Source organism: Macaca nemestrina, chromosome 7 (assembly GCF_043159975.1).
Source record: "Macaca nemestrina isolate mMacNem1 chromosome 7, mMacNem.hap1, whole genome shotgun sequence".
In the NCBI taxonomy this organism is placed as follows: domain Eukaryota; kingdom Metazoa; phylum Chordata; class Mammalia; order Primates; family Cercopithecidae; genus Macaca; species Macaca nemestrina.
Genome location: NC_092131.1, coordinates 29,124,788 through 29,140,548, shown reverse-complemented (window position 1 = coordinate 29,140,548; position 15,761 = coordinate 29,124,788). Strand labels below are relative to the sequence as shown.

The following is a 15,761-nucleotide window of genomic DNA, read 5'->3' as shown; positions in this document are numbered from 1 at the left end:
TCAATGAGAGGAGAGACATGCCTATCAAGTTCATCTCAGTGCCTAGAACTATACCAGAGACAGAATAGGTCTTCCATACACCTTTATTAAATGATTAAATAAGGAATAATGTTTCAGTTAAAATGTATCACAGGGAATGCTCAAAATATTCACTGGCAGGGTTGGTAGTGAATGCCCAATCTAGAGAGTACCAGTGCATGGAGGGAGAGACAGAAGAGGAAATTCCATCTTTTGGGGGTTGGTGAGCCCTTGAAGAAAACCCAGGCAAACATACAGAGGCCTCATTCTGTCTCAGTCACTCTTAAAAGTACTTTGCACATATTTGCTCATTTAATCACATCAACCTATGAGGTAGGGACAGTTATTTTCCCATTTTACAAATGAGGAAACTGAGGCACAGGAAGGTGAAGTCACTTCTTCAAGGTTATACAGCTCATACATGTTAGAGCTGGAATTTAAATACAGGCAGGAACTGTGCTGCTCTCAACCTGTATGGTCTCAGCCAAGAGGGTTAAGTAGAGAAAAGATACACTAGATGTCAGGTTACTGAGACTTTCCTGGGTCTTCCTAAGCACCAGGTTGACTTACCTGGCAGAGATTGGAACCAAGCGGCCTACATTGTCTTTTCCATTGTCTTGTAACATCCAGTTTTCTTGCTTGTATTGTTCTCTCCTGGCCAGCCGATGGCTGGTCTCAGCACTCACCTGTTAGGCTTCTTTCATTTGGTTAAGCAACTGGCAGACTCACCTGAGATCTGTCTTCCCACCCCAGGTACTATATCAGTGAACAGCAGACGCACGCCATTCACCGCCAGTGGGGAGAGCGAGATCCTGGACCTGGAAGGAGACATGTACCTGGGAGGGCTGCCAGAGAACCGTGCTGGCCTAATTCTCCCCACCGAGCTGTGGACTGCCATGCTCAACTATGGCTACGTGGGCTGCATTCGCGACTTGTTCATTGATGGGCGCAGCAAGAACATTCGACAGCTGGCAGAGATGCAGAACGCTGCGGGTGTCAAGTCCTCCTGTTCACGGATGAGCGCCAAGCAGTGTGACAGCTACCCCTGCAAGAACAATGCTGTGTGCAAGGACGGCTGGAACCGCTTCATCTGTGACTGCACCGGCACCGGATACTGGGGAAGAACCTGCGAAAGGGGTGAGTCAGCCTGGAGGATGGCAAGTGAGGGCCTGAGTGGGGCTGGTGTCTTATAGTTGGATCCCTGGACAGTCCAAGCCTTTGCATCTACCTGCGCTTTCTTTCTTCAAAGAGTTTTTGGGTTTACTGATTTCCAGATTGCACCCTTTCTAGTTTTGAAAGCTTGGGTTTGTTTGGCTAAGACTGAGTTGCAGAAAGGGAAGCTTTATAATAAATATTACTGTGATTCTGATACTTTTTGATTAAATATTTTTTATTTAGAGAGGATAAATAGTTCTCTTTTAGGACTCCAAGGGGGGCTAGCCAAATGGCTGTTTTATTCATTCATTTGACTTGTGCTTCTTTAGTGCTTTCTACAAGCTAACTCCTGGGTTCGGCTTTAGAAATACAATGTTGAACAAGACAGATTCATCTCTGTTTTATGGAGCTTGCTGCCTAGTGGAATACTTAGCCATTAAATAACTGATTACAAACATGGTGAGTTTTATAAGAGGCAGAGTGGTGTATTGGTTAAGAACATAAACTCTGGGACCAGACTAGGTGAGAAATCTGGGCCTCATACAGTGATGGTAATTTCATCATGGTAGTCAATATCTCTGAGACTTGACTTCCTCATTTGTAAAATAGAAATGATGAGGCACCTACCTCACAAGATACTGATGATGATTAAATGAGTTAATATGTTCCTGAGCATTTAATGTTAGTGATTATTAAAGTCATAATTATTCTCATCAGCATCATTAAAGAGAAGGTATAGAGAAGCTTGGGAGGCCCTTGCAAGGAGACCCAACATACTATACAGGTTCACCGTATAGTGAGCAACCCTGACACAGTTGAGGACCTGAACAAAGTCCAGAATGAACTGGATGCTTTGTTCCTTTCTGAAAAATGTCCAGAATGGAATTGGGGAACTGTGGGGATGGGGAAGAGGGGCATGAGAGGGGACCAAAGAGATGAGGGCTGACCCTGTAGGCCAGGTCAGAATGGTGGGAGGATTCCCTTTTCATTCACCACGTCAGTATCTGACAGTTGCACCTGATTTACAGCTTAAGTAAAGGGCAGAGATAAAGGCAAGAAGAGGGACAACATCAACACAAGGAGATTCCTGTCAAGTTATTTGCAGATTGCAACTTGGTCTATTTTTTTATATGCTGAGCACACCGAATCAAGTCCACAGGCTGTCAGCTTCTAAATTCTATGAAAGGATAATTTGCATCAAGACCAAGTTTTTGCTAAGGGTATAGCTTAGGGCTTTGAGAATGCTGTACCTGTATAGACATAGTTCTTGCCCTTAAGAAGTTTATCATTTATTTAGCTGAGGAGTTCAGACATCTATATAATAAGCTGTAATAAGATGATATAAGACAGTAGCATGTTAGTAGACAGAAAAGAAGGACATGGAGATTCAGAGAAGAGAAAATAAGAAGGTTTTGAGGAGAGACCTGCAGGGTCTCATCTCTACAGACCAATGGCCAGTGGCCAGAAATTGTCCAAGTATCAGAAGATAGGTGATGTGGATGGATCCTGGGCCAGGCCTGGAACAAGGGCTGAATGACCAGTTTTCAAGGCGTGGTTTTTGTGAGGCCAGCTGTGGGGCCAACTGTGTTACTAGCGAAGGTATATTTCAAGAGAACTACAAACCTTCTTACAGTCAGATCAGAAATAGAATACAGGACACGAGGACAAAGGAGGAAAAGAGAGCTTTCTTAGAGCATATGGAATTAAAATTAAAATTCACGGAATTTTCAAGTCAGCAACCGCTAGAACAGGACCTATGATGAGGAAATACCCATCCAGGACAGAAATAGACTACAAGGGGCTGGTCAGTCTTTCAGGTGCCTGGGCTCTTTCCAAATATCTTTGTAGGGTAACCTATTCTGGTGCTGGTTGGGGAAGATAGAAAGGTCATTTTGTCTCTGAGATGCATGAGACAGTTTTGGTGTTTGCCAAAATGTTGCGGATCTTCTGTTATCCATGAAGGCAGTATAAAGGTCATCTCAGACATCTCACTTCTTCTTCTTGGGTCTCTGCTTAACTCAAGGGCCTTGTGATTGTCAGAGGCAGGACACAGTGACTGTAGCCAGCTGTACAAGGTGTCTCTGAGCTCACCCATTTCAAGGGTGAATCAATGGGAGCTGGTCCAAAACTTGCCAAGAACAGTGAAAGTCACTGCAACTTTTACATTGTCACTTATGACTAGTCATTAGAAGGCAGCTGATTGGGGATATATGAGGGACAATTATTCTTGGTGCAGTGCAGCCAAGAGTTATCCATTCTGGCCAAATGAGAAGAAGCTTAGCAAATTTAAGATACTTGATGTATACATCACTCAAATCCCAGACAGTTCAACTGATTGTTTTGTTTCCCTACTAATTGTTTTTTGCCCCTGGATTGTTCCTGACACCATGTTCAGAATGAATCAGTGGAGTGTAAAAATTATAGGACTCTTCTCTGCTAGCAAAGAAAAGTTGAGATTCCCAAAGACATTGTTTTTCTTTATTGAAACTGATTCCTTAGAGGAGACTCTTTTGAGTATCTTTTGTTCATTTTTCCTACAGGACGTTGACATAGATTGAAGCCCTGGTATGTTCCAGGCACTATGTTTGAGGTTAGAAATGCAACAAACAAACAAACCAAAACAGAAACACCAACCTGACACAGTCTTTACTTTTGAACAAGGGGTGTATAGTCCTCCCAGAGAAGCAAAGGGAAATGTGAGAAATGTTTAACATGTGGTTGATGTTATGGCAGATATCTATAGGGAAACAGTAGGACAAACAGGTAAGAATGGCCACTTCTATATGGAAGGAATGACGGCCCAGAGAAGGGGATCCAAGGTTTCTTGGATTTTAGGTCTCCTGTTTATAACTTAGGCATCCACTCTAGGCACTTCTGAAGAAGAATGAAGAAAATGTGTTGGGCATTCTCTATACAGGAATGGGATCCTTTTTGGATTAAGGAGCCCTGCGCCATTCACCATAACAACATCAACACAGTCACTCAGTTTGCCATTCTCTCTCTAATTTTTATCATGTAGAAGCATTCTAGAATCAATTCTAAGCCTAGAATGGATCATTTGTACTAAATGTGTTAAGCCCAAGACAGTTCTTAAGGCTGTGTGTCCCAGTAGCTCAAACTGTGTTCTCTACTGGAACTTCCTTGGGGGTGAGTCGCTTGGTATCACCGGACCTACACATGAATGGGAGTGTTAGAAAGAAGCACTTGTGTATATACACTGAAGAAAGCGTAGATGGAATGCTGAAAACTGGAGTTTTCATGGCCCAGGTCAGACACTAGACACTATATCAAAATAGCCCAATGACCCAAGCAAAGTCAGCAACAGATACGTCTAAGAGACAATTCCTGGACCAAAGTCATCAGCCAAAGATAAGAGAGTCAGAGAATAAGGCCTGGGAAGTAGAAAGTGTTTGTGTATATGATACTAAGATTAATTTGCATGGGTATATTTCTCTTATAGTAAAATTGGATAACTCCTGCTTCTACCCTCGTAAGAGTGCTTCTCCTGCTTGCGAAGATGAGCTACTCTAAATCTTGACGTCTACAAATCGGCTTGATATTGTATTTAGATTTTTTCATCATAATCTGCTGCTATTCTAAGATGTAGCTGTCTCTACCCATCCCAACTGTTTAGCTCTAGTTATTTTGGTTGGCTATTCGTAGTGATGTGAGAGACGTCTCCATGACCTAAAAAGCAAAGGCCTGTTTTAACTACTTAATTCTAATCAGATAGGTTGAAATTCTTTAAGGTTCTGGAAGACCACCTGCCATCCAGTGAAGTCCTGTTGGACAGAGGAAACAGTCTAGCTGGTCTTTAGCCTGCTCTGGAGTTAGTCCTACTTAAGGAGCTATGATCACTTGACCTGGGACAACATCTTATCTTTGCTGGTATAGCCAAACTGTCTAGTTCGATTGGTGAGTGTCAAGTTCCAGTAAGGCAAAGCCAAGGGTCTGATTTATTTGAAGGTCATGGAGCTTAAATTTTAGAGCATTGCTGAATCTATGCACTTTCCTGAATGGCTTTTTCTAAACATATGCTGGCATTCGTTTGGCAAGAAAGAAAATAAAGCTCAGCACAAGTTCATCCCAATGTCAAGAAAAATAACCTACAGTACAGCATTTATCTGACGTATGCACCAGCTGAACATGAAAAATACAAATATTTTCACTTCTCTCCAGTGACTCTTGTTCCAGTGGGAAAGGCATGCAGCTGCTGCTCCTGTCCACTCAGGGCCTCCCTTTTTAGGCAACCTCCTGTGTGATTCTGGGTAGCAGCAGCAGCAGCAGCAGCAAATGATTCTGCCTGGAAAGGGTGAGACACCAGTCTTCAATGAGGCTGGATTGTGTCACTGAAATGCTACATATATGCCACATGGAAATCCTGGCATAGGAAAATGGCAGGGTTGGCAGAGGCCAGGTGTGGTGGCTCATGCCTGTAGTCCCAGCACTTTGGGAGGCCGAGGTGGGTGAGTCACCTGAGGTCAGGAGTTCAAGACCAGCCTGGCCAACATGGCAATACCCCATCTCTACTAAAAATACAAAAATTAGCCGGGCTTGGTGGTACATGCCTGTAATCCCAGCTACTCAGGAGGCTGAGGCACGAGAATCACTTGAACCTGGGAGGTGGAGGTTGCAGTGAGCCAAGATCATGCAGTTGCACTCCAGCCTGGGTGACAGAGTGACTCTGTCTCAAAAAAACAAAAACCAAAAAAAAAAAAAAAAAAAAAAAAAAGAAGAATAAGAAGAAGAAAAGAAAATAGGGAAAATAGTAGGGTTGGCGGATACCATTAGTGTTACCTGTACCTCATTCCTGTTTTGGTAAATGAGGAATTGGAAGCCCTGAGAAGTTAAGTCAATATCAGTTTAACTTGGAATAGCTATAGAATGGTTAGAATTCCTGATTCCTAATCCATCAGGCTTTCCATTACATTGAGAAGCCTTTCCCTCATATGTACTGTGATATACATATACTAGATGGTTTTTAAATGTTGGAGGGCTCCAGGGTTTCTGTTTTAGGTCTCTCCTTGGCCTGCACAATTCCCTTGGTGCTCTTTGCCATGATATTAAAGGTCATGCATATTTTAGTGACTTCCAAATTGAGGTCTCTAGCCTGGAACTCTCCCTGAAATCCCAGATTCTTATATCTCTAGTTGTCTACTTGACATCTCCATTTTGCTATCTGATAGATTAACTTAAGCTACTTAATTAATAGCTACTTAATACATAGCTACTTAATTCTAAACAGATAGTTGGAAATTCTTTAATATACTGGAAGACCACCTGCATCCTGTGAAGTCCTCTTGGATTTAATCGTATCATTGAACAGCTTAATCATATCACTGTAAAGCAGAAATGGTGAGGTCTTCCTTCCTGCCCCAGACTTCTTTTTCTTTCAGTTTTTCCCCATCTTGGTAAATGGCATCCCCACTGTCCTTGGGCATTTTCTTTTATTTTTTTCCTATGATATTCAATCTATCTCAGCAAGTCTCATCCATTTCTCATGTAAACCCATCCTACTTCTTTCCACTCTCTCCTCCATCACTATCATTTTAGATCAAATCATGCTTATCACTTCTTTGGACAACTACACAGCATGTAGTATATGATTATGAAAAATATATATTCATTTTGCATCTTCTTTAGACTATTAAAGTTAAATTATTAAAATTTCTATATTCTCAACACAGTCTACTTAAGTGGCTTTAATTTCACTGGCGTTTGGTCCACAAAACTTTAGGAAATGAAGCTATGATGCTTCTTTGGAATTAACTTCAACATTAACATAGAGATTCCATAAACAGGTATTTAGCTCTTTTCTGTGTCAGGCTTTGTGAACTAATGAGGATATACATTTATGTTAATAGGAGACACACTTTCTGTCCTCCATGAGCTCACAGCACAGCAGAGGGGATAGAGACATAATCTGCAAACTCTAATGCAATCTACCAATGTTAATGATTCAAGGAATAATCACAGGAAAGAAAAAGATAACAATTAGAAAGCAAGATACGACGCATATTATATACTATTTTATAATTAGTTCTGGATTCGCTGAGGTCTTGCTCAGACTATCTCACTGGTGTGGGAATAACAGAAACCTGGGCTTCCAAGGTCAAATGTAACAATGGTGGTTGCTTTTACTGGTCTTAATGCTATTGAGGAGGGGAATCTGTGTTATGGCTGTACCCTCATCCCTCATAGGTTTCCAGATCCTTTATTTAAATGTCTGACCTGGAGATGGATCCTCTGACCTTTCTTTTCTGCAAGAATATAATGATGCAGTTGGGTTTCATGCTCTCTCTGGGCCTTTTCAACTCTAAAACTCTGATTCTCAAATGTCATCAGCTTGGCAATGTCTTCCCTTATCCCGAGGAGAGAGAGAAAGGTGAATGAAGGGCAGGACAGGAATGTGAGTCCTTGTTCCTCGCAATCCGCAGAACTGTCTGGATTAGGACTCAGCTTAGTTATATCAGCACTGCAATGAAATTTTCATCTCCCTGATTCATTCATCTAAGAAAATGAATACCTTGGCGTACTGAGTACACTTCAGGCTCATCAGACCTGAGTTTTAATTGATGGATTAATGAATAGAACATTAGTTTTCTAAAGAGCACTAAAAGGCTGTTTCCTTTTTGGTCCATTGTTTACTGTTTTTGATAGATAATGTCATGTATCTGAGAAAGGGGCTTCCCAAGAAATGTACAATTCATTGACATAAATCAAAGTGTCTCCATATTTTTTTCTTTTCTGTTGTTGCTTAAGTCATACAAGTGTATCCCTGCTGACAGCCACAGCAGAGCACAGATTCAGCCTCTTTTTTTTTTTTTTTTTTTTTTTTTTAACTTCCAGTTCTGCAAGTTTCCCTTTCCACAAGCACAGGATTTTATGATTCCAGGAAGCTTTTCCATAGTACATGAACCGTAGCTGAGAGTTATCCCACCAGGTGAGAGTCTGAGCTACCTCCGATCACAGCTGGTCCTGTTACTCTAAAAAAGAGTATCAGGGTTGTAGATTCTAGTTATTCTAGAGTCTTGAAGGCTTGAGGTCTAAGAAGGACAGGCTGGGGACTTTGGAGATCTTTTAAGAATCAACACCTATACCTACATTCAACCTGAGAATGTGAGGGTCAGCACTTTGGTGCAGTGCGTGACAGCTGCTTATGAACCATAGCACACCTGCTGCTGACTGCAGTGCTGTCAAATGCAGGGACTCGGTGGCCATTTACATTGCCTCTCTGTATCTTTATTACTGTGTGTGCTCAAAGCAGCTTAACTGTGAGCAGACATCTGCCCATAATAATGCAATAAATTGAAATGTGGCTAAATTATGAGAAACAAGTGCTTTGAAACACAACACAAGGGGTTTGTTGCAGGCTTTTCTAGCATCTCTGGCTTCATGTTTCTTTTCACAGAGAGATGAATCCTTCTTCACTACAGTTTGGATTAAGAGGAAAGGAAAGTTAAAAGACCTAGTATTTATTGAAAAAAAAAATGATGTGCCTTCTCTATGTTTGGTTCTTAATATATACTGAGTCATTTAACCCTCACATCCACTCTGCACACTGCATATTATTATCCTCATTTTCTACATGAAGAAATCAAGGGCCACCCAATTCATTCTGAATACCTACTGAGTGCTACGTGCCAGGGACTGTGTTGAGCATGTGGGACACAAAGGCATTGATTGTGGTTCTCATAAATTGCCATTATATTCTGGTATCCAAGGAATGGTGACATCAGTGCCGGGAGAAATATCATGGAAGGCATCACAGACTGGTGCCACTAGAGCTGAGGCTTGGTGGAGAATCAAAGATCTCCCAGGCAGACCAGGCAGGGAAAAAATATTCTAGGCAGAAGGAACAGATGTATAAAGGTGACTTCAATAAACAGTAAGTTTTCCATGTGGGTGGCATGTAGGGCTTAAAGAGTGAGGAGGAGAGATTTGAGGGGAAGTTTTCGAAGGTGCAACTGTAGGGGTGACAAAGCCAGTCATGAAACATTTTGCTCTCCCAAGAAGTTTAGGCATTATCTTATAGGAGGCATACCATATTTAACAATGGGATAACCAGGTCAGATCACTGTGGCAGAAGATAAATTGAATAGAGAAGACAGAAGACCAACAGGTCAGCATATAATAGTCCAGTTTGCATTGGTATTAATTCAGGATTGAGAGATAAGAGCCCTCCCTGAAGGAAGGAGAGAGGAGGTCGAGTTTTTGAACATATCTGATAAATAAAAAAGGGGCAATGTCAATAGGACTTAGTTAGTAATCAATTATACACAGCTAAAGAACAGCTGAAATTGGTAAGAGCAAGTGTCTGGCAATAGAAGCCTTTTGCTTCTTGCTTTCTTCTGAGCCATCTTGAATCAGTGGCAGATTCTTAGGAGGAGTGGGGAGGACTATGGTGACCATTAAGCAGATGTAGCTGAGAGTCAAACCTACACCCACTTTGGTCCCACTCAGAACATATATTTACCTTCTCTCTGCCTCCATTTCAATATTTACCACTGACAATATTGGTGGTGGGTGTTTAACTGGCTTATTGTGAGGCTCCATTGTAGAATCAAAGTGTATAATGTGCTCATGTAGATAATAAAGCCAATATTCCCCTTTCAGAATCTGGAATTTAGCAATGCAAGAATTGAAAAAATGATCTGGTCGGTATTTTTATTCCATTTTTTTTCTTGTGTGGTGGAAATGACCCAGGTCTTATTTCTATGTTTAAGGCATATGATACAGGTTAACGTTGAGAAGGTTGAACCATAAGAGAACATACCAAAGCATGCTTTTCTTCATACTTTAAATGGTATATTTGGAATTAAATGTGACTCTTTTGTAATCCCGGGTTTTAAAGAATTGCATTAAGAGGATCTGTTGTAACTGTGGTGATCTCAGCCAAGTTTTGGCATGTATTTGGTAGAAACAATGAGTCGTAGTTTGTCTCTCTTTGTCTTGTAAAACTGGCTGTATTTGAAATTAAGCTAGAAGATTTTTTCCTTGGAGATAGAAAAATCGTATTTTGAACTTCTCCCTATTCTGGTCTCTCATTTGGGATTTATAGTGATGACACCCGATACTGAGTATTATATATGTGTCTGTGCATAGAGCACATGTGGATAGTTTTCCTCTAGCTTCTGAGAAGTTTTCTGTTTTATCATGGGTTTTGTTTTAATCCCACCAAGGATTGTTAAGAGGAAAAAGCAGCAAACATGTAGTAATCATGAATAGAAGTACCAAACTTAAAACCTAAAACTTGCCTGACCCAACGAAAACCAGGCAGAGTATAAAGGGTTGTATAATTACTTACCTTGCTGGTAGAATAGATGCTCAGATACTATCTAGCAAAACCACCCACCCCCAATTATAGATGAAGAAACTGAGGCCTCCAGGTAGGAAATGAGTGGTGAATAGAATAGAATAGAATAGAATAGAATAGAATAGGTTTTTGTTGTTGTTGTTGTTGTTGTTGTTGTTGTTTTGAGATGGTGTCTCACTCTTTCACCCAGGTTGGAGTGCAGTGGTGCTACCTCAGCTCACTGCAAGCTCCGCCTCCTGGATTCAGGCCATTCTCCCACCTCAGCCTCCCAAGTAGCTGGGACTACAGGCACCCACCACCACGCCCAGCTAATTTTTTGTAGTTTTAGTAGAGACGGATTTTCGCCTTGTTAGCCAGGATGGTCTCAATCTCCTGACCTTGTGATCCACCCACCTTGGCCTCCCAAAGTGCTGGGATCACAGGCGTGAGCCACTGCACCCAGCCTAGAATAGAATGTTCTTAGTCCCTCATTTTGGTTCCTGTTTATTGGATTTTTCAAAGAAATACATATGTATCTGTGCATCTGTGCATATTTGTGAAGATATACTTTTATGTCTCATGATCTTCTAGGCAGTAGTCATGCCATTATAGCAAACCCATTTGGTAAGTCTCCAGTAATTTGTTCTAATTGATAAATTTTATTTGAAATGTTGGCAACTGATTTAGAGACAGGAAGTGTAGAAGGAAGAGATACGTATATATTTCTCTTCTCTTTCTCTTTCATCACTCATCCCATCTTACCTCAACAAATAACCCAGCCCAACAGAGAGGATATTGGAGTGACAAGTACATCTGGAACTTGAGGCTGGACCTCTCAATGTAAGTGGCTCTTGAAAGACCCCCTTCTGTGGGCTACTGGACAGCTATTTTTCTGCCAAGCCGATGCAGTCTTTCTTGGAGAAGATCATTCCATGCTTCTTAGCATGTTTAACCTTTATAGCAAGACATTCTCATCAAAATGACAAACCCCAACAGAGCCTACTAAAAGGCCAGTAAATCAGAAGCCTCATGAAATCTGTGGGATTAGCATGCTCCCCCTCTTTGTTTCTGCAGGGTAAGAAAGACCTGTGCATTTCAGATTTCAGTCTTTTCTGCAGGCCCCTTGTCTGAAACCTACTGCTGTGGCTCACTGGTATTTGAATATTGTTTTCATTTAGTCGCCTGGGGCCACATACTGACACCAGCTAAGGCTGGCACGTTGTTTATCTCCATCAGCAACGTTGTAAAGAAACGATAACTGCTCTGATGTTTGTTTAGTTGAATTCTCCCCATCCTGGAAAACATCCTCTCTGGGTCTGAAGATAGCCGTTGATTCCTAATGTCATCATTCCTGTAGTAGCTCGCTGTTGCTCAGCAGGAGCTCATCACCAGCCAGTTAGTTGTTTCTGATCTCCTTGTCCCATGGCTCGGTCTGTAATGAAACTTTCACAAGCAACCTAGTATCTTCAGCCACTATAAGGTGGAGCCTCCTTCTGTGGAAATCCACAAAGTCAAGGCTGTATTGAGAGTAGAGGTAGAAGAAGAAAAAAAATGATGAATAACAGTTCTGTTATCTGTATAGATTATAAAATATTTATTAGGGGTTGTGGGGGGTGACTCTTTTATCAGAGTTTACACATTCATATTTTCAAGTTGAAAAGGACCTCGGAGGTTTTTGAGTCTAACTCAATATCTGATGCATATATACCCCTGGACAAAATTCCTAAATTGCTGTGTAGACTCTTTAGGAATATGTACTCTTATCTCCATATGATGTACTAAATGCTTAGCAGTAGTTAGCTTATTTAATCTTTGCAATAACTACATAAGATACGTGCTATTTTCATTCTTAATTTATATCTGAGGAATTGGGGTCAAGGATAGGTTAAGTAACTTGCCCAAGGTCACCCAAGAAAATGTTGAGGTGATCTCTGGGTCTTCCACTCCTGAGTCATCTCTTTTGTGATTGATATACTTTACTACTCTCAGTAACAAGGATGCTCACCTCTTCATGAAGCAGCCATTCCATTTTTGGATGTTGCTAAGTAGTCTAAAAATCTTCCTTTCACTATAACTGAAGTCTCTTTTTTGAAACACTCTTTTTATTTTTTTTTCGCTTTTTTTTTTATTATACTTTAAGTTCTGGGTTACATGTGCAGAACGTGTGGTTTTGTTACATAGGTATACACGTGCCATAGTGGTTTGCTGCACCCATCACTCATCACCTACATTAGGTATTTCTCCTAATGCTATCTGTCTCCTAGCCCCCACCCACTGACAGGCCCCAGTGTGTGATGTTCCCCTCCCTGTGTCTATGTGATCTCATTTTTCAGCTCCCACTTATGAGTGAGAACATATGGTATTTGGTTTTCTGTTCTTGTAAACACTCTTTTTTATTGTGATAAAATACACATAACATAACATTTACCATTTTAGCTTTTTTTGAGACAAGGCCTGGTTCTTTTGCCCAAGTTGGAGTGCAGTGATGTAATCTCAGCTCATTGCAACCCCTGCCATCCTCCCAACCTCAGCCTCCTAAGTAGCTGGGACCATAGGCATGTACCATCACACCCGGCTAATTTTTGCATTTTTTGTAGAGATTAATTGTCACCATGTTGCCCAGGATGGTCTCAAACTTTTGAGCTCAAACCATCTGCCCACCTTGGCCTCCCAAAGTGCTGGGATTACAGGCATGAGCCATTGCACCTGGCCTCATTTTAGCCATTTTTAAGTGTATAATACAGTGGCATAAAGCACATTCACATTGCTATGCAACCATAGCCATCATCTATCTTCAGAATGTTTCTTTTGGCCTTTGTTCAGGCTTTGGGAGCTATACAGGATTTATTCACTCAAAAAACAAACAAACAAACAAACAAAAAAACCTTCACTAGGTGCTTATCGTGCCGTGGATCCTAGGGATGTCCAGAACAGATCAAGCTAAAACCCTCCTCTACAATAGACCTTCAGTTATTCAAAGACAGCTATCATGTTTTTCACTGAAATGTTGTCAGTCATTCTCAGGATAAACATCACTAGTTTCACTAACCAGTTCTCATCTATTGTGGTTTTAAGTTCCTTGCTGAGTTAATCCAGCAGTCATTGAGAGAAGTGGGGGTAGATAGGAGAGGGTTCTGTGTTCACTGAAAGGAAGGATGGCTTCCAGTACTTCACAGGGGTCTTTGTGAAGCAGGCCACGCCCTTCCAAGGAGAAAGCTTGTATTATCAATGCAGTAACTCACATGAATATCAGATGTTGTGACACATATGGACTATGAGTTTGTGTGACTGGCAGGATTCACTGGTACATTTATGGTGGTGGTGGGGTTAGTGCTTTTATTAGTTTCTTATCCTGTAAAAATGCTTTGGGCCAGGCATGGTGGCTCACGCCTGTAATCCCAGCACTTTGGGAGGCCAAAGCAGGTGAATCACCTGAGGTTGGGAGTTCAAGACCAGCCTGACCAAAATGGAGAAACCCCATCTCTACTAAAAACATAAAATTAGCCAGGCATGGTGGTGCTTGTCTGTAATCCCAGCTACTTGGGAGGCTGAGATAGGAGAATCACCTAAACCCAGGAGGCAGAGGTTGTGGTGAGCCGGGATCACACCATTGTACTCCAGCCTGGGCAACAAGAGCGAAAACTCCGTCTCAAAAAAAGCTTTGGCCCACTTCAGGTACCATCACATTTATCACCTCATCTTATTCCTCAAAATAGTCCTAGATTGAGTGTGTTAAATCACATATCTCAAAAGCAAAGCTAAATTTATTTTTGACCATATGAACATCTTAGGGTACCACTAGACAAGGAAATCATGATTTTGACAAGTGTCAGCTGACACAGAATCATCGAATGCTACAGCTGGTCAGGGCCTTAAAAAATCAAGTATTCCAAGTGCTTATAATTTACAAAGAAATAACTGAGATTCAGAGTGGTTATGTAACTTTCCCAAAGTCACAGAGGTAGTAAGCAGCCACGGTGGGACTTATCACTCAGTATTTTGAATCCCCAACGAGAGCTGTCTATCCTAAAGCAATTTCAGAGGTGCTCTTGCTTTGTGCCTTTGGGCTGGTCCTTTGTAGCTGAGAGTAAGATGCTCTTGCTGTGTGGGTCAGAATATTTCTTCACAAGCTCAGTGGGTCCTTGTGATTGTTTTTACATGTAATCATCCCTTTATTTATTACAAATAAGCTTGTCGATTAATTTAGTTAGCAGCTTATGGTCTGGAAAATCTCATTACCCAAACCTTACATTATCAACACATCTGTTAAAAAGAGATGCTTAAAGAAGTGGTCTAAATACGCAGATTCCTGGTCATCTTCAAGAAGGGAGCTACTAAAAGGCAACCTGGGAGGGAGTAGACAATTGTAGTGAGGCCACGAAAGTCACTGACATTCACACGTCAGGGAGTATAAAAAGGGAATTCACACTTACTGAGTACCTGCATGTGCCAGGTATAATTTGGTCCTTAAGTAAGATACACCAGGTTTGGAGTCAGACAAAACTGGATTTGTGGGGTGGGGAGGTGCGCGGTGGCTCATGCTTATAATCCCAGCGCTTTGGGAGGTCGAGGCAGGCAGATCACGAGGTAATGAATTTGAGACCAGCCTGGCCAACATGGTGAAACCCCCGTCTCTACTAAAAATACCAAAAAAAATAAAAAAATAAAAAAAAATAGCCAGACATGGTGGCAGGTGCCTGTAATCTCAGCTACTCAGGAGGCTGAGGAAGGAGAATTGCTTGAACCCGGGAGGCAGAGGTTGCAGTGAGCTGAGACTGTGCCACTGCACTCCTGCCTGGGCAACAAAGCGAGACTCCATTTCAAAAACAAACAACAACAACAACAACAAATTGGATTTGAATCCCAATTCCATTGCTCACTATTATGTGATCTTGGATGTGTTTTTAACCCCTTTTTAGCCTCAGTTTTCTGATCCATCAAAATGCCATTTTGGTGTTGTTATGAGGCTTAAATACATAATTGTGTAAAAATCTTGGCACAATGCCTATAATTTTGTAAGTGTTCGGTGCATGGAGGAATATTATTATTCTTCTCTCATTTAATTTTTAGAGCAGATCTTATAAAGTTTGTGGTATCATTCAGATTTTTAGATACTTAAACCAAGGATCAGAAAACTAAAATAAATTTCCATAGTCACAATGTTAGCAAATACTAAAGGTAGGACTTTTTCACCCAGTCTATCAGATTTTCTATTATTCTTTGCCATTCATTAAAACAGGAGGCCTTAGAGGTGGGATTAGGTACTGTGGGAGGGAGAAAGAGCTGTAAGAAA

At 41.3% G+C, this 15,761-nt stretch overlaps 1 protein-coding gene across 15 annotated transcripts in view; it reads left to right on the top strand.

The window, feature by feature from the left end:
- Positions 1 to 15,761, top strand: part of LOC105495829 (neurexin 3) — a 1,710,602-nt gene that overhangs the window by 569,674 nt on the left and 1,125,167 nt on the right. For all 15 annotated transcript variants that reach the window (XM_024797315.2, XM_024797314.2, XM_024797313.2 and 12 more), the window contains one exon: positions 772 to 1,155. In XM_024797315.2, the coding sequence (XP_024653083.1) occupies positions 772 to 1,155 (384 nt within the window). The remainder of the gene's footprint in view (positions 1 to 771; positions 1,156 to 15,761) is intronic.